At 45.5% G+C, this 19,866-nt stretch overlaps 1 protein-coding gene across 2 annotated transcripts in view; it reads left to right on the forward strand.

The window, feature by feature from the left end:
• The window catches only part of gnai3 (guanine nucleotide binding protein (G protein), alpha inhibiting activity polypeptide 3), a 64,352-nt gene extending 46,062 nt beyond the window's left edge, over positions 1-18,290 (forward strand). For both annotated transcript variants that reach the window (XM_035381732.1, XM_035381733.1), the window contains 5 exons: positions 1,767-1,895; positions 7,861-7,990; positions 9,361-9,514; positions 14,148-14,358; positions 16,169-18,290. In XM_035381732.1, the coding sequence (XP_035237623.1) occupies positions 1,767-1,895; positions 7,861-7,990; positions 9,361-9,514; positions 14,148-14,338 (604 nt within the window). In that variant the 3' untranslated portion in view covers positions 14,339-14,358; positions 16,169-18,290. The remainder of the gene's footprint in view (positions 1-1,766; positions 1,896-7,860; positions 7,991-9,360; positions 9,515-14,147; positions 14,359-16,168) is intronic.
• The last annotated feature ends 1,576 nt before the right edge of the window (positions 18,291-19,866 follow it).

Genomic DNA, 19,866 nt, shown 5'->3' on the forward strand with positions numbered 1-19,866 from the left:
CCTCTTAGTTTTGTCTCTCTGGAGATCGTCGTTGTCTGAGATGAGATTCATTCCTCCTTAGGAGATGGCGAAGGCCAGCTTTCGTTTTGCGAAAGCTTTAAAAAAAAAAAAAAAAAAACCTCCGACTAGCTTCTCTTGGTTTTGTCTCTCTTGAGATCGTCTTTGCCCGAGAATGAGACTCATTTGTTCTTAGGAGACGACGAAGGCCAGCGTTCATTTTGCAAAAGGCTCTGCTTGTTGTTCGTCACAATATGTCGCAGACGCAATTATGCCCGCACGATAGACTGGTTCATTCGCCACCCGGGGGTGAATTAGAGTGCTTCCTCATTCTGCGGGTCGTTCATGCGGTCGGCCTTTCTTAAATGAAGAAAAGCGTCGGGGGTTCTGCTGCTCCGCACCGGCAGCCCCGGCTCAGTCTCCGCCAGGATTTCATTCGAAGCCTCTGTTTGAGCGAGCTGTTGAATTGCAGCAGTATTACGTCAGTTAAAAACAACACCGGTGTTTCTGTGAGCTCTGTGCTCTTACCGGTCCTGCGCTTTGCTAGTCCTGACCAGGACGGAAATAGACCAGCACTAGTAAAAATTTTTCTGACTTCACTGATTACACACAGATTTGTAATACTTATTTTTACATACATATTTTTTTTTGTTTGTATTGGTCACATGACATTTTTCAAGAAACTTTATAGTAATATTATATCAGAAACTTTCTAGCTGTCCCTGTAACTTTTGACATCTCATGGAAGAGACTCCACAGTGCAACGGCAGTACATTTCCGCTTAATGGATGGGTTCCAGTAAAGGACGATGCTTTATTATGGAAAAATGATGTGTAGGGTGTAACAGTGTCCATGACTGCTCAAGGTGAAGGGTGTAGGGTGTAACAGTGTCCATGACTGCTCAAGGTGAAGGGTGTAGGGTGTAACAGTGTCCATGACTGCTCAAGGTGAAGGGTGTAGGGTGTAACAGTGTCCATGATGGCTCAAGGTGAAGTGTGTAGGGTGTAACAACGTCCATGATGGCTCAAGGCGAAGTGTGTAGGGTGTAACAGCGTCCATGATGGCTCAAGGTGAAGGGTGTAGGGTGTAACAACGTCCATGATGGCTCAAGGTGAAGTGTGTAGGGTGTAATGGCGTCCATGATGGCTCAAGGTGAAGGGTGTAGGGTGTAACAGCGTCCATGATGGCTCAAGGTGAAGGGTGTAGGGTGTAACAACGTCCATGATGGCTCAAGGTGAAGTGTGTAGGGTGTAACGGCGTCCATGATGGCTCAAGGTGAAGTGTGTGGCTGTAGGGCGGGGCAGAAACTTGGTATAGCTGTGTGTTTATGCTGTACCATAAATAGACACGTAGTGTGTTTATCCTTCACTGTCCAGTGGGGGCCCATATTTAGTATTCCTCCTCTCTCTGTCTCACTCTCTCTCTCTCTCACTTTCGCTCTCTCACACTCTCCCATTCTCACATACACACACACAAACACACACACACACACACACACACACACTTACATACTCGTGCTCACACATGCACACACAAACATAAATCCTCTCATGTGTCATGGTAATATCATTTGCTGCGTTAATGGTGACATTGGACATAATACTAATGTAGAGCTTATGAGCGCTGTTTTACATCTCTTGTGAAGAACCAGTCTTAGAAAATGTCACCAAAAATGAGTTGTTCTTTAATGCAGGCATTGAAATGGTGCTTGTTTGATCTGGATGTGCTCTGTTTTAATTTTTTTGTACCCCCCCCCCCCCCCCCACCAGCTACCTGAATGACCTGGACAGGATATCCCAGCAGAGTTACATCCCCACCCAGCAGGATGTGCTTCGAACCCGAGTGAAAACCACTGGCATCGTGGAAACACACTTCACCTTCAAGGAGCTGTACTTCAAGTCAGTACCCACTTCAGTCAGTAACACACTTGCACACACACACACACACACACACACACACCTCACAAACACTCACACATTAAACTAAAAACATGACATGACACTTATCTTTGCACTTCAGAGTGATGTGATAGTAATTATGGGCTTTGACTTTGCCTGAAGAACGATGATTGGAATTAAAGGGTAAACACCAGATAGTATAAAAAATGAAATACACCAACCAAATGGAAGAAGTTGTCTATTCTTCTATTCTTATCTATTTTATGATTCACAATGTAAATTTTTTTTTTTAATTGAAGGCAAGAAATCAGCCCTAAAAGATCTAATTGTTTACTCTTTTTGTCCTGCCTCCCTTTTTTTAGCAATCTTCAGAATGACCACCCACGTCATTTTGTGATGTGATAGAACAAGGAAGTGAGATACTGTCAAATTAGCTATACCTATCCTTTTTCCAAGAATTAGCCTACACTTGATACTTATAAGAACATTATTCCGACAATGCTAATGGAAAGCGAGTTAAATTGACACGTGGTAGACTAATTTGCTCGCTAGAGGTGGATTAGAGTAAATCATAAGGTAGGAGTTAAGCAAGCTAGTGCCATCCATCTGCAGCCATTGATAGAGCTAACACTGTTAGCATGCAGCTCAAATTGTCTAATATCCTTGTACTAGACGCACAGGGACACACACAATTGGTGTCAATCTTCTTGTATGAATCTGGGCAAGGGGTTGTGTGTTCTTTTTTTCCCTTTAATTTATTGATCTAGATTAGGCTTACATTTGAAAAAATATTGAAGACCATTCATTCCTCTCCTAAATGAATTGCAACTGATGTTCTCACTAAAGAATGAAATTAACTACAGGGGATCTGAACTCAGTGTCCTCAGTGGAGGGTACTGCCCTGTCTCCACCCATGCCTACGACCTTACATTGGTCACCTGACCATCAGCGTCAGGGATAAAACCAGGAACGCGGATTTTAAACCGGCTTATTTCAGGAGCCTGGCTATTATGCTGCACCATTTATGAGCCAATCATTAGCGTGGACTGAAATGACACTGTCACACCGAGCTGCTTTGGGTTTCATTCCGGTAACTTCTTCAGATAGACTCAAAGCAGATAACCATCACGTCGCTGTGAAGTATGACCATAACTTGCGTCAGTCGGAAGTGCAGAGATAGCATCGCGCTAACTCAGGAGTGCAAATGCAGTGCTTGCAAGTTGAGCATTACCAGAAGGCAAATACATTTGAAATGATGTAATTACGCTTAGGTAAAAGGTAAAACCTAGCCTGTATTTACGAAGCGTGGATAAGAAGCGGGTGTGCGTGTGTGTACGTGCGCGTATTACAGGCTCAGTGGAGGTCAAAGGCTTAGGTTCGTTAAAACGTAATGAGTAGTGAGTCTGCACATAAACAATGCCTTTATAACAGCGTAATGAAATTCATATTTATGTTACTTAATGTTCTTTACAAAAAAAAAATACTGCAAACTTGTACACGACAATTTTGTGTTATTTATTACAAATAATTTGTAACAAATAAAATGCAATGTAAAGTAACCTTTGAATGTCCAGTGTCACTGACATTTAAGGAAGATTACATGCAGCATGTGTTCATATTTTAGTTCACAGGAAGGGTCGTGGCTATTTGAGGGGTCCCTGAACAACGTAAAACAAAAGCACTGTGTTCCTGCCTTCTGAGTGTTTGCCTGAATATGTGCTCACGCATATAAATATTGTAGATATTGCGTAGAGCTGCGGGACTGGCTTCTTCCGCTACGGACAGCAGCGGCTGACAGGTTGTGTGGGGGGGGGGGAGCTCTGTGCTGTTCGGGTGGGGGGGTCTGGCGGGGGGGGGGGGGGGGGTGGCTCTGTGCCGTTCGGGCGCTCTGCATTCGTTCCGCATTTTCCGGGAAACAAATTGAGAAAAATGAGCCACATCTGCCTACTTCATTCTGCCCCCGCCCCCCCAGCCTGTTATCTGTGAGGAATGGGGGGGGGGGGGGGGGGGGGGCAGTGGAGCGGCGGCGGCTTCCCGTGTTCTCGGACGTTTCGCGGAACACGGCGAGCCGCGCTCGGTCACGTGCGCTCCACCTCCGTTTCCACGGCTGATTACCTGAGGCGAGCTCGTTAGACTCCGGGCCGGGTTAATTAGCTGAGAACAAGCCGGGGAGCAGGGCATTATGGGAAAGGTCAGTAATCAGAAGCCTTGTGGGTAGTTCTGTGGCAAAGCGGCAACACATCTCCTCGGTCATCATCGTGGTTTATTCTGTAGTGGGTGGTGTACAGCTGCTGCCACGGTTTTATTTACATTGCATGGCTGGTGATTTATTCCAGAGCTGGTGTGGTTCTGAAGTACTGAAAAGATGTATAAAATTAGGCAAGAACTCAGTACAACAGGGCTGTTGCTGTCTGCTCTTCCGGTTGCTATTTTTGCTGTTGCAGCAACAACAACAACAAAAACTGTATCGAAATGGTAGCATAAAAAGACCGTGCACAGTACATATTTGCACAATGCAGTTTTCTTTTGCCGTTAAAGATGCTACTACTCAGATGGGCACATGGATTTACAAAACGGATAAATATTAATTGATAAATATAAGAAATACAGGAATGAATAAAATATGAGTGAGAACAGAGGCGGCACTGTGATAAAGGCTGAGGAGTTAAGTGAGTTTTCGGAGCCGTAATGGACTCCACATTGCACCAGAGGCAGTTTTTCGGGCTCGTTAGCGAATCCCCAGGGAGTGATTGGCTCCAGAGCGAAGGTTAAGGTCCCGGTTTAAAAAGCCAAACGTGATTCTGGCTGATGCCGGCTGGCACTCCTGCGTTAAGGCCGTCTGAAAGAGCCTGGCGAAGGAGGAGAAACCGCATTAACACGGAAACCGGAGAGATGGATGAGTGCCTTCCTGTAGCTCGTCATCAAACCAGCAAAGCTGAGTGTGAGTGTGAGTGTGAGTGTGAGTGTGAGTGTGAGTGTGAGTGTGAGTGTGAGTGTGAGTGTGAGTGTGAGTGTGAGTGTGAGTGTGAGTGTGAGTGTGAGAGGGTGTGTGTGTGTGTGTGTGTGTGTTAGTGTGTGTGTATGTGTATGAGAGGGTGTGTGAGAGGGTGTGTGAGTGTGTGTGTGTTAGTGTGTGTGTATGTGTATGAGAGGGTGTGTGAGTGAGTGTGTGTGTGTGTGTGTGTGTGTGTGTGTGTGCGCATATGGTTGTCTTTGACATGAGGAAAGATGCTAATCCTAATAGAACAGAATAGAATAGAATATAGAATATCCTTACGTTTATACAGCACTTTTCCGAATGCTATGCATATACTAACAGGTCGCAGTAAATTAAAAACTGTGCCAGTGATACTGGGAAGACGGCACCTTAAGGAAAACAGTGTGTTAACTTGAGCCGATTAGAAGTGATCTAGCATGTCAGAATCTTGAGAGAAAATTTGTCTCTGCACCCCTACAAATAGAGTTTAGCAGAGTGCCTAATGACTGCATAAAGTTTTGATGTGTGTATGGGGGGGGGGGGGGGGGGGTGTTTAAAGCTATGAGGGAAGGAAGTGGCAAAAATGATTAAAGAAACACTGAATCGATTAAATTGCAATCAAATTAAATATTGCATCAAATAAAACGCAGTTAAATTTAATATGGAAATGTTGATGCTGTCAAATTAAATAACCCCTCCGTGTTGAAATAAAATTGTTCACAGATCATTTTATCATTGTGTCTGATCGCCCTGACATTTATTTTTTTGTTCGGAAGCAGGTTAATTAGTTTGATGCTGTGCAGTTCCACTTGCCACCACTGGGGCTTTCTCTACCACGCTTATCAGATCCCTGCAGCTTTCTGCACCACTTCAGTGGATGTTTCACAGCTTCAACAGGTGTCAATCAAATTATCCCGCCCACCAATGTAGCCTGTGTCTGAGTGGTTGACACGTCTTGTTTGGACTGTCCAGCAAAGTTGCCAAATTGGCTATAATATGTGACTTTGGGGGGGATTGTCTTTTTAATTGCATTTTATTTGATGCAGTATTTAATTTGATTGCATTTTAATCGATTCGACATTAAATTCAACTGCAATTTAATCGATTCAGCCTTTATTTAATAGTTTTTGTTACTTCCACTAATTTAAAATCCAAAAAGTGTAGGCGCAGACTGGAACATGTTTGCCCCCAGGAGAGTGAGATCGTGTGATTGAAAAACATTGTCTTTGTTCTCCTTGATGCCAGTATTTGTCCTCAACATTTGCCTGTTCTAATTGAATTTTTCACATGGCCTTTTGGATGAAGGGTGAGCGAGGATCAGTCTGGCTCACGGGGATCGGGTGAATAATGAGCTGTGTGTGTATTTACCCTGGGACGACGCCCTGCAGTTTGGGTTCTCTCAAGCGCCTAACTCCAGTGCCAGGATTCAAACCTGCAACCTACTTATCATAAGACCGGCTCTTACGTAGTTTTCATGGATTTAAAATGCAAGGAGGTTGTGTTTAAAAGGCCATGTAGTAAAAGCTACTACTTTTGAATTTCCCTTCTAAAACAGGTTGAATATATTGAAATATATATTACAGTTTTAAATTTTGAACTGAGTGTCAGAATTTGACCAACTTTCGGGCTGTTTTTGTGTGTTATGTCCACAAGACAGCTAACCAATGAAAGCAGAGATATAACATTACATTTATTTGGCAGACGCTTTTATCCAAAGCGACGTACAAAAAGTGCATTTCATGGTCATAGACAACTGCTAAACACAGGTTCAGTAAGGTACAATACTTATTTTGTACAGCTATTTCTAGCCAAGAACACAGTTTAGTTCACACAGTGAACACTATTCAGACCTAACCTCTGCAAAGCCAACTAGGCAGAAGAATAAGCTACAGTATTAGGACAGATACAAATTACCAAAAAGTGCCATGAAAAAAGGGGGGGGGGGATTTAGAGTGAAATATGCAGCGTGGTGGTGGGTAATCTAGGTATAGTCTGAAGAGATGAGTCTTCAGGCCACGGTGGAAGATGGGTAGTGAGGGGGAGGTTCGGAGAGGGACGGGGAGTTCGTTCCACCACTGGGGAGCTAGGGTGGAGAAGCTCTGTGATCCCTTTGGGCGGGTGGGAGGGGTTACAAGGCGCCCTGCTGCCGCAGAGCGGAGTGGTCGAGCAGGCACATAGAATCGAGTCATGTCCTGCAAGTAGATGGGGGCTGTCCTGTTGGCAGCAGTGTAGGCAAGGGTCAGGGCTTTGAACCGGATCCTGGCAGCGACCGATAGCCAGTGGAGTGATCGCAGCAGAGGAGTGACGTGGGAGAATTTGGGAAGGTTAACTAGCATAGGTGTGTTTTATTTGAACAAAAACACAAACGCAGTCAAGTTGTGGAAAAAAACGTTAACCTGAACATTTGAGATGGCTTTTAAGCGTGAATATTTACGCTTGAATGTTTGTTTGTTTTCTTAGAGTTTGAATAACGTTAGAATATCCAACCCTAGTTGTATTTTGGGCTGACTAGAGTAACCAGGCAGGGCTAGGAGTCAACTAATTCAGGAAATTCAGGAAGTTTCGCCCAATGAAGCCCTGCAGTGGTTGAAATATGTTCTCTGTTATTCTGTGTTGTGTTTGTGCATCTGGGTAACTACGTGTTTGTGTTCATAGTTCTGTGGCGCACATGTGAGTGTGTGTGTTTGGTTACCCTGCTAGCGTACCCCACAGCTGGGTGCTCCTGGCAGACTGTAATAAACCCTTCTGTCCAATAAGTGAGCGCTCGCACATTTTAATCCCTCTTATATTTCACTGCTCAATCTTCGGAGTTCATGAACTGGAAAAATGACCAGTTTCTATGAGGATTTTTCAGTTAATGAATTGAAATGAATTTGATGAACTGGCTGAATTGAAATGGATTGGGCCCTCTTTCCCCGCGGGGGGGGGGGTGAAGTGGGGTGCGGCGGCTCGGTCTGACCCAGAGCGCCTCTCCGTCCCTCTCCGCAGGATGTTCGACGTGGGCGGCCAGCGGTCGGAGAGGAAGAAGTGGATCCACTGCTTCGAGGGCGTGACCGCCATCATCTTCTGCGTGGCGCTCAGCGACTACGACCTGGTCCTGGCCGAGGACGAGGAGATGGTGAGAGAGAGCCCCCCCCCCCCTCCCCACCCCCCCGTTCGGATCAGGACCGCGAGGAGACGAGACCGGCCGAGTTTCGCGTTCGACGGTTTAAATGAGCTGTTTCCATGACGACGAGCCGTGCGTTAGCTGAACGGATCGGTCTGGCCGTTAGCTGTGGATTAGACGCGTTGAATCTCGGGGTCCAGGGCAGGCGTAAGCAAGCGTTCTGAAACCAGGCGGTTCACGCCGTGCTAAATCTCCTTTAAAAGTGTTCTATGACATTGCAGCCTTTTTTTTAATGACCTTTATTTAACCTTTTTATCAGCTGATAACGTTAATCAGGACTGGCCGTAAGGGATAAACGTATGTGGAAATCACAGCCTGTATGGCTGTGTCACTGTACACACAAGCCCAGAGGTGGAGTGGGTCTCGTTACAGCTCGGCAGGGACCCCCCCCCCGCCCCCCCTTAGCCGGTCACTGCGGTCTCATTAGCAGCAGCTCAGCAGTAGCCGCGGTCCCATGACTGCGACGGAGAGCCGCTGGTACGCCGCGCTCCTCTGGGACCGCTAAGTGCCTCGCTAAGGGGTGTCGCAGTAGCGGCTTTATTTGCTCTCGCCCTTGGAGATCTGCGGGCGTGCCAGTCTCGCTTGTTACGCTGCACTTTATTGCGCTACGCCGCTAACTCGCCTCACCTGGCTGCTTGGGTCTGCACAGGCTGCAGATGCAGTTCTCCAGTGTTTTACACGGCTATGCAGCTAGTCACAAACCCAAGGCTTAAAGGTGGCCATAAGAAGTGGTGGCAATGATTACTATTAAAAATATTATTTCACAAATTGCTGAATTGTACCTCGCATTTCTCAAGCCAGTTGCCAAATTCACATGCTGTTTCTTTTAAAACCGTTTTGCTAACTGGGCTATTTATTTGGCAAATGGCAGGATGAACTAGGCTTTCTCCGTATGCTTTTGCAGACGTTGGTTCTTGTAATTAGAGTTAAGTCACTTATCTCACACGCAGAATCTTTGCTGATAAGGTCAGGCATTCTCTGCTCATTATTTCCTGCCAGAGTTAGTTGAGTGTACTTGTAAGTCATCATTTTGCTTTGTTTTTTTTTTCCTCATTGGTGGTGTGATGAGTCTTTAAATAATGAATTTATAGACATTCAATCAGCTCGGACAGGTGAAATCAATGCAGTGTTCAAGCTGAAATCATAAACCATACAGCCGTGTGGATCCTGAGGACCAGGGTTGGCCATCCCAGCTAATGAGATCACGTAAACTTACGCTAAATGGCAGTTACACAAATGCACATGTGATTGGCTGGTCCTGGTGCCCATGTGACACATCTGAGCCAATCGGGGACTAGATCGGTGCGTTTTTTTCTTTGCAGAACCGCATGCATGAGAGCATGAAGCTGTTCGACAGCATCTGCAACAACAAGTGGTTCACCGACACCTCCATCATCCTCTTCCTCAACAAGAAGGACCTGTTCGAGGAGAAGATCAAGAGAAGCCCGCTGACCATCTGCTACCCGGAGTATTCGGGTGAGGAGTTTCACTTATTTAGCGATGCCCTTAGTCAGAGCAACTTACACTCTAGTTCACACTCTAAGCATTTATACAGCTGGGTATGTCCTGAAGGAATTTAGGCTAAGTGCTTTATCAATTCTGACAGTAGACCACCTGGGAATCAAACCTGCAACCTCTGCAACTCCTCTACAGCAGACTGCTGTGAAATTCAAATTCAGCTTCAAAATCAGGATGCTTTATTGGCAGGCTACGCACTCATAATGTTGGCTCGAATAAGTTATTAGGCTAATGAACTAATGTGTAAAGGACATGGGCATTTATAGAATTTTCATCACATATTCATGCAATGTATACAACTTCTGAATAAATGAACGAAATAAACTTTTTACGGCATTTTCCCAAATTCTCAAAAATACGTGGTGAATTCGTGCAGCGTTTTCACTGCGTTAATGTTTATACTTCAGCACTGAGAGAACGAGCCTCTGTGATTAAAGGTGTCTGTCACTGTACTGGCATGCAGATGGCTGTGGTTTCGACTTCACGGAGACAGATGCTTTTGAAGTGGTCTTCAGGGGGATGTTACGCAACATCCCCGCTGGATGAAAGCAGGGAGGGTGCCTGCTGCGGGTTTTTTTTGAAGAGTACGAGCGAGATCGTTCTCTGATAAACCCGTGGATCTGCCGGGGATGTTCACTCGACAGCCCAAGGTCGTCATACGACCCCCGTGGATGCGCTTCGATTGCTCTTTGAATTCTGAGGAGAAAGTAAAAAAAAAAAAAAAAAAAACATAATTCAGACGCATCAAAAATTGTCACTGTGTCCCGGTCGCGATACCGTATACTCCTATATACGCCACCTGTGATCATAGGAAGTTTTAGGTGTGAAAATATGTTCATTTGAAAGTCTTCATTCCCCTCTGTAATGACAAAATAATAACTAACAGCTATGCGTATTTAAAAAATGCTTCCACTTTGTTTGCCTTTGTGCAGTTCTTCTTATTCATACATTTTTGAATGGTGCATGGAAGATCGCAGGCTTGTGTGCGGTGTTTTTAAAAGAAGTTCGCCCCCAGAAAGAATAGCTCTTAGTGACCTGCTCACACCCAGACTGAACTATATGTGTGCCCACATATTGCTTCAGAGGTTGGGGACGGGACTTAGCAGCCGTTTAGCAGAGTTTGGGGCTATCTTAAAGGCATACTATGCAGGATGTTTAGCCTTGCTGTAGTCCTGTGTGTACAATCAAAGTAGTCTTCTCCGTCCTCAAACCCATCCACTCACCTCCGTTTTTATGTGCTATGTCCGTTTTATTCAGTTTTTATACTTCTGTTTCTCAACAGCTGTTGGCATCGAGGAAAGCAATTCCACGGCTGCCTCTGGTTTTTGAACGAACGGTTTGTCGTTTCGCTTCACTGTGCTCGTGCTTTCTCACCTCCGCCACTGCGGTAGCTAGCCAGCTACAAACGCTCCGCTGAAACCTGACCCCCCCCCCCCCCAGCTCTGTAGCCACGCCCGCCCCTCCCCACACAGAAAAGAGCGACACACCCAGAAACGTCCCGAGCACATCTTAGAAGAAGAAATACAGGCAGAGGAGCACAGATTCGACAAATATGTTCTAAGACAGAGATTGACCACCATAGATATGTCTGAGCATGGTTATTTTAGAATTTCAAGGTAAACGTCCTGCGTGGTATGCCTTTAAGGCAGTTGGGCCACATAGAGCTTGCTGTTTGCTGAACTGAAAATTTTCCCCAGTGATTTGTTAATCTGAAATGAAAGTGAGGGGTTGTTTACTGGATACCAGAACAGTTCACCAGAGCAGGTGTTAAAATAAACAGTTCCAATTTCCCTGAGTAATGGCTAAGAGTGCAAGAATAAATTGCACTGTGCCCTTACATCTCAAAATGTCTCCTGTGATTTCTTTTTATGAACATAAAATAGGGCTGATTTACATAATTACATTTATAAGCTAACTAGACTTTATTAGACCAATTACAGTTTGGAGAATTTCCTCCGTTAAATATTTTTAATATATTTGCGCATAAATAAGTAAAAACGCTAAGCGTTATGTTCCACGTTTCCAACGCTGAATCTGTTTCCCGGTGGAGTTGTGCCATCATAACTTTGCCCTGTTTTTAAAAGGCGTCAGGACGCGCTCTGGTCGTCCGCGCTGAAGCCAGATGCATTGTGGGCCGCGCTGTGCCGGTGCCTCGCGCTTTAGAAGCCGAGCTGCTCCCCGCTGCTCCGACGAGGCCCGGCTTCTATTTGTGGAGCAGCTCAGCGAGGCGGAGGAAATCAATTCGGTTTGCCCTGGCGGGTTTAGACAATCAGCCCGAAATTTAAAAAACGCAGCAGTCAGCCGTTCCGTGAGGCCCCTCCCGGAGAGCAGAGGAGCGCGCTGCTGATTGGTGGAGAAATGGAGGAGAACACGGGGAGAATTTTTCTCAGCTCATTGGCTGGAGATAGTGGAAAACGAGGGGGAATTCTTTATTTGGGAATGACTTGTAGGCGTATTGCTATTAGCAAGACAAAATTGAGATCCGAGATAGTAACATTTGTAATTACTGCAGTACTGTATATATATATATATATATATACAATCACAGATTTGATTAATTATTTTACATAAAGTGAATTACTATTTGTAAAATAACCTCTGCAGAACGTGTTCAATTCGGCCTGGAGTTCTGACAAAAGCAAGTGTGGGAAATGTCTCCTGACTCTCCTGCTATGCTGTTTCCAAAAGCTTTGCATGTCTGACCAGACATTTCTTCCTTGCTTTTTTGAGTTATTGGGCTACTGGACACCTCAGTACTAGGCGATGTATAAATAAAAATGTTCCATGTCATTTCCCTGTGGTCTTTCTGCGTCTTCCTGTTGAACAGCTTCATTTTGGCACTGTCTCATACCGTAGCTGAGTTCTCTGTTTTAAGAAATTGCCTCATCTTTGTGTGGTTCTCACAGGAACACTTGTTTTTTTTAAATTTGCTTAATATGAGAGGCATTACTTTCATTACCTTAAATTAGAATACTGCAACCATGAGGGGGGAAATGGGTTGAAAAGTTCTAAAGTATGGCTGAAGAAAAAAACTTTTTTTCTCTCCATCGTTTTTTCTTCCATTGTTAGTAACACTATTTCAGGTGTTCTTCTTAAAATAGATGTTTTTTTTGCATTAAAGGTGTCTGAAGGTGAAAATGTTACATGACAATCACTTAGCAGTCATCCTCACCCAGAGCGACTTACGGAAATCAGAACTCACTATTAGTCTCAGGAGTAGAAAAGAAACGTGTGGCCAAGAAGGGACAGAAGACTTATTAATAACAGAGCTAATATAATATAGACTGATTAATAAAGCTAGGCAACACACCTGCTATTAATATTCTGAAGGAAAGCAGATATCGGTGCGTAGCCCAAATGGAATATGGAGATAGAACGAGGGAGGCTGAGGAGGGACGGGTGGAGTTTTGGGGTACCGTCAGAGGAGAGAGCGCTGAGTGTAATCGCCCTGTGGATCGTCCGTGAGGAACGGCGGTCTTCGCGGCTTCTCCGCGCTACGAGGCTCGCTTCGGACGCAGGCATCCGACGGTTAATTTGGCCGCCTGGGTCTAGCGTCGCAATCTGTTTTGGTAATTATGTAATGTTTACGCCCCGCCTCGGGCAATTAGACGGGGAAGCAGCGAAGCGTCGCGCCGTTCTCTCGAGAAAGGCGGCGGAGGCATCTCATTCGTTCAGCTCGGGAGTGGAACGCTCGCCGAATTTCGGCATGGCGGCACGACGCGAAACGAAAGCGTCCTCGTCCGTTTCTGCTTTGCGGCGGAGTTTATTAGGATAGCAGAGTCGTTACGGCAGTTCCCCCGTCGCGTAACCCCTGTGCCTTTTCCACACGCGCACGCGTGCGCTACTTCGCGTAAGGACGGAGGCGAATTTAGAAAGCCGTGTTTTCAGCACGCCGAAAAGCAGCGCTGGAATAAATGTGCGTTCTGGTGCTCGCAGCTTTGTCCAACTTCTCCAGTTAAAAAGGACAAAGAAGTATTAAAACGTTCTTTCTCGTTTCTCATATTTAATTAGCTGTTCCCACACCAGGAAAATGAGATTTAATCTGAGACAGATGGGAGGAACAAAATTTTATGAAATCATTTATTTTTACCGCATTAAAAGCTGAAGGATTTAAAGCGTGCTGTGTTGTGCATAAGCATGCGTCTTTGCCATGGCGATTTCCAGAGGCGGAAATGAGGAGGTTGAGAGTTATTATGGGATGTGTGTCTTAATTTAGCCTTTGGGGATGGAATGAATCTTCTGTGTCTTGTTATGCATTCTGTCCCACTCTCTCTCCCTCTTCTTCCCTCCCTCCCTCCCTCCCTCCATCTCCCTCCTTATCTCTCTCCTTATCTGCCTCCCTCTATCCCTCTCTCTCTCATTCTCTCCCTGTCCCCCCCTCTCCCTCTCCTTTCCTGCCTCCCTCTCTCCCTCTCCCTCCTTATCTCTCTCACTCCCTCCCCCTCTCCCACCCTCTCTCCTTCCCTCCCTCCCTCTCTCTCTCTCCCTCCTTATCTCCCTCCCCCCCTCTCCCCTGTTGTGGTGGGGGAGGTGGTGGTTGTGCACTAACTGATGTGAGAAAATGCTGGGTCTGATGTTGGTTCTGGCTCAGGGTCCAACACGTACGAGGAGGCGGCGGCCTACATCCAGTGCCAGTTTGAGGACCTGAACAGACGGAAGGACACCAAGGAGATCTACACGCACTTCACCTGCGCCACCGACACCAAGAACGTGCAGTTCGTCTTTGACGCCGTCACCGACGTCATCATCAAAAACAACCTGAAGGAGTGTGGGCTGTACTGAGACCGCTGAGCTTCTCACAGGTACTGCACCTCACACCGGTACTGTACCTCACACAGGTACTGTACCTAACACAGGTACTGTACCTCACACAGGTACTGCACCTCACACAGGTACTGTACCTAACACAGGTACTGCACCTCACACAGGTAGGACACCTCACACAGGTACTGCACCTCACACAGGTACTGTACCTAACACAGGTACTGCACCTCACACAGGTACTGTACCTCACACAGGTACTGTACCTAACACAGGTACTGCACCTCACACAGGTACTGTACCTCACACAGGTACTGCACCTCACACAGGTACTGTACCTAACACAGGTACTGCACCTCACACAGGTAGGACACCTCACACAGGTACTGCACCTCACACAGGTACTGTACCTAACACAGGTACTGCACCTCACACAGGTACTGTACCTAACACAGGTACTGTACCTCACACAGGTACTGCAGCTCACACAGGTACTGTACCACACACAGATACTGCACCTAACACAGGTACTGCACCTCACACAGGTACTGCACCTCACACAGGTACTGTACCTAACACAGGTACTGCACCTCACACAGGTACTGCACCTCACACAGGTAGGACACCTCACACAGGTACTGTATTTCACACAGGTACTGTACCTCACACAGGTACTGCACCTCACACAGGTACTGTACCTAACACAGGTACTGTATCTAACACAGGTACTGCACCTCACACAGGTACTGTACCTAACACAGGTACTGCACCTCACACAGGTAGGACACCTCACACAGGTACTGCACCTAACACAGGTACTGCACCTCACACAGGTACTGTACCTCACACAGGTACTGCACCTCACACAGGTACTGCACCTAACACAGGTACTGCACCTCACACAGGTACTGTACCTAATACAGGTACTGCACCTCACACAGGTAGGACACCTCACACAGGTACTGCATCTCACACAGGTACTGCACCTAACACAGGTACTGCACCTCACACAGGTACTGCACCTCACACAGGTACTGTACCTAATACAGGTACTGCACCTCACACAGGTACTGCACCTCACACAGGTAGGACACCTCACACAGGTACTGCACCTAACACAGGTACTGCACCTCACACAGGTACTGCACCTCACACAAGTACTGCACCTAACACAGGTACTGCACCTCACACAGGTACTGCACCTCACACAGGTACTGTACCTAATACAGGTACTGCACCTCACACAGGTACTGTACCTAACACAGGTACTGCACCTCACACAGGTACTGCTCCTAACACAGGTACTGCACCTCACACAGGTACTGTACCTAACACAGGTACTGACTGCACCTCACACAGGTACTGCACATCACACAGGTAGGACACATTACACACCTTGCATCATGAACACCTTATTGCTGATGATATTGTAAGTGTAATATGGAAAACCAGTTGGTGCACTGGATCTCCAGGGCCATGTGCTCAGGGTCCAGTGCTGGACTCTGGGCTCACAGCCAGGCTCTCAGCCTGGGTTCAGTGGCTCCCCTAGGGGAGCTTGTGTGCCCTGGGTCAGTTTAGAAACCCCCTCATGGTCATGTGGGGCACCTACAGAAGGCTCATGCTCAATTTTCTCTCTCTCTCCCTCTCTCCCTCTCTCTCTCTCTCTCTCTCTCTCTCTCCCCCTCTCCCTCTCTCTCTCCCTCTCCCTCTCTCTCTCTCCCCCCTCTCTCCCTCTCCCTCTCCCTCTCTCTCCCCCCTCTCTCCCTCTCCCTCTCCCTCTCTCTCTCTCTCTCCTCCCCCCCTCTCTCCCTCTCCCCCTCTCCCTCTCCCTCTCTCTCTCTCTCTCTGCAGGTTGCTCTCGTGGCTGAAGCATGACTAATTGGATGATCATCACTGGGGCTGTTTGTGGGAGATCGCTCGGGGGGTTTGGAGGGGTTTGGAGGGGTTCGGACGAGGCGGAGACGGTGACCGTACTGCATGCAGATTCCCCCCGCGCTCCAGCGCCAAATTCCCAAATATCGGATCTTTTATTTTCCCCGACGAAGACGACGTCGCGTTACGACCCACGCTAAAGCGCACCCGGGCAGAGCCTTGTACATACAGCAGGGGGCGCTCTGCCTGAAATTCGGCGAAGTTTTGGCATTTCACTCGAGCGTATTTTCTGGATTTCTCGGAGGACGGTGCCGCATTAGGCAGTTTGGTAATATGACCTGGGAAGGGGATAAAAGAGAGAAAATGAAAATACTCTTTCATCAGCATTGTAGAAGCACATCTGAACAGAAACATACAACCTGTTTTCCTCCACGTACCAGTTTGCTGTTCAGCCAGTCCTGAGATTGCCACTTTACTATGCACAATGACCAAAACCTACAACGCTGATTTTAGTTTCTGATGTTTGGTTTTGCATCCGTGGGCTAAGTGGGGAAAACCCGCTTTTGGTCTATAGTCGCCATTTTATATACTCCACACACCAGTATTTACCAGTTTTTCAGTCTTATTCTGAATAGTCTTGCATTTTTTGTTTTTTTTTGCTGTCAAAATCACATCATCTTCAGCCCATTGTAAATATTGAATAGATTTATTTCAGGAATTTAATTTAGCTGTTCACAGGAGCTTACTTTGATTTTTCATCAGTATTTTAGTGATTTCGTTTTTTCCCCCTCTGTCTAAAAATGGCAGTTTTTCCGGTACACTAATTTACCTGTGGGTCATGCATTGTGAAATGGTCCCGGGTGGTTTTGTTTATTCTAACCACTGCTACTGATGCTCTTGTTTGCTGAAAGTGTGAAATAGTTTGACCTTTGAAACCAGTGTGCAGTTTGTAGTTTAGTCTTAAAGAGACGGTTCACTTTCTGGAGTTTTTTAGGATAATATTTCAGCTTCCATGTATGTTTTTAATAGACCGAGCCTTTTTTACGTTTACGTGTAAAAGGATATTTTAGATACTGACAAGTTCCTCACAGGAAATGGTTCCAAACGAAGATGACATTAAATGTCATTTTTAAACATTAAAATGGCAAATAAATAATTGTATGCTGTAGAGTGGAAACCTCTGGAGGCATGATGAGGCCGGTTTGGAGTTACATGAAACATATTTCGTTTGCTTTAAAGCACAAATCCGTCGATGACCCTTCGCAAGCCACTGTAAAACATTCAGGTCGTGGGAAAGCTCTGAATCCATAATACCTTCGACACACACGAGAACCGTTCTGTCCAGCTGAAACCATGTAAGGAAAACTGAAATAATATCCAATCTTCAGAGAGTGAACAATCCCTTTAAACTGCGGAAAATTATTTTCATATCCACCAGTGTTGATACCTGTTTTGGGGCTGGGAAAAAAAAAAAAAAAGAACACCTTCTTTTTTTTCCTCCTTTTTTTTAACCGAAACTAGAGAGGGAGTCTTTGAGGGACCACTTTATACTAACCGATATTTTTATATGTGTGGAGCTTGTCCACGGAGTGGGAGTTACTGTCACTGTTAAGCAAGAACCGCTAACGTTTTGGCCGTGGCTTTGAGTCAGATTGTTTAACACTTTCTATGGAGAAGCTGTTCAAATAAAAACCCTGAATTGTATGCATGGAACAGAAACAGGGTTGGCATTCACTGCTTGGTATTTTAAGCATAATTTTCAAAGAAAGAAATTAGTTTTTAATTGAAAGTGATGGGTTTTAATTGAGTGGGGCTCAGTTCAAAATGTACTTGGCAGTCACAGATCTAGTTTGTCAAAGTGACCGTTTTTTTTTTTGGGAAGGGCAGTTATGTTCTCCTTGGCCCCTGTCCCAACAGCATGCCTTGACCCTGTAAAACTTTAAAAGTGTTGCCAAATAGCCAAATACCATTTTGTGATCGACTGCAGCGACTTCCAAGTGCCGTACATTCCTGTGAAAGATCTGGTGATCTCTCTGTCAGTTTGACTTTGTACAGATGTATTGTTAATCTTTACACTATTAAATGGTGGTGACAAACTCTTCTCCCTGGCTTTTCTTTAACGCCTCTCTCTTGATGGCCAGTCCCTTGCGCAGAAGCACGTGGTCGTGGGGACTGGACTCCTTCCATTTCCACCTGTGAGATATTGTCAGAAGTCTTCTTAATACTGTTACACACAAGTCGATACACACGGGTAATCCCAAATGCGTGTAGCGGGTGAAGCGAGACTAGTTCGCTAGTGAAGCGAAGGCCTCGTAACAGGTTACCGTGACAACCCTCCAGTTTAAAATTACAACGTTGCTCTTCCATAGGACAAATGCACTAAATGATTTCGCTGAGAATGATTTCTAGCTTTGCCAGAACATTGATTCTCAAATTTTGACTGGCAAGTAAATTGTGACCAGATTCAAGGTCATGAGTTGTAACCACTTAAGCAAACGCGTTTGGATGCGGAAACCTCAGATCTTCTGCGAACTCCTGTGCCTTTAATCGTGAAAAAAGCAAAAAAGTTACTTCTCTCGTGTACCACGCACTTCCAGTTTCCCATGTTTCCAGAACATTCTCATTGCTGTTGGAAAAGTGACCGTGTCGTAGCCTAGACACAGGGATGGCCTCAGCCCACACCAGTGGTTGAATTCATGAAGGTGACAATCAGAAGCCCGAGCTCAATCCTCGCTGCAGCATTCAAAACTGCTGTATGTTCAAACAGCAAAAATATGTTTAAAAAGAGAGACCTGTCCGTGTTATTATCAATATTTACATACAGCCTGTAATGAAAATAAGATGTGATACAATAGTTCCTATGTGTGATGCTGTCTATTCCATGGAAATGTGCTATCATTTCAAATGCATTTTTTCTATTATTTTTAATCTCAGGGAGGACATAATATTTGTATTTGTAAGCCTGTAACTTTTAAAAATGATACAAACATGTGGTTCACTTGGTTATAGTTCAGATGTGTAGGTGGATTTGACTACTGTTGCCATAGAAATGACGTTAGGGTGAAGTGATGTTGCTGGTTGTAAAATGTGCATCGAAGCGAGAGATAGAATCCTTATTTCCACTCTGGAAAATAGTGTGTGCTACTTTGCTGATAACAAACAGAAAACTGTGACTTCTAACAAATGGGCATGAAACAGTCTTTTGAAGGGCTGACCAGAACCTATATCTGAGAGAGAAGCACTGATTAGGTCTGGTTATTCCAGTAATATTTGTTAAAAAAAAAAAAAAAAAAAAGCATTCAAAAAACATTGCAGGAATTGATTTTGCATACCGCCTGAATATGATAATGTGAAAGCGTCAGGTTTAAATACACAATGGATGTGCTTAGTCATTCTCCGTGCGTAGTGGGATCCTGAGCAGTTGTCTTAGAAACAGATTTCTCATTGTGTTTGCAACTTCAAATTTTGCTCTGGGGGAAGGGGAACCTTTGAAACGGAGGCCAGTCGAAACGGAGGAGAAAATCCGGCCTTTGTCTGAGAGCCTGTGGTAAACAGTGAGCTGTTCCTCAAAGGAGAGGTCCCTGTACATAAACCGTCGGTGTAACGGTAATGAAGAATGCTAAAACGTGCTTTATTCATACGGACAGAAATCGCAGCCCTTTAACACTGCGCCCGGA

The sequence above is a fragment of the Anguilla anguilla genome, chromosome 11 (assembly GCF_013347855.1).
Source record: "Anguilla anguilla isolate fAngAng1 chromosome 11, fAngAng1.pri, whole genome shotgun sequence".
Classification (NCBI taxonomy): domain Eukaryota; kingdom Metazoa; phylum Chordata; class Actinopteri; order Anguilliformes; family Anguillidae; genus Anguilla; species Anguilla anguilla.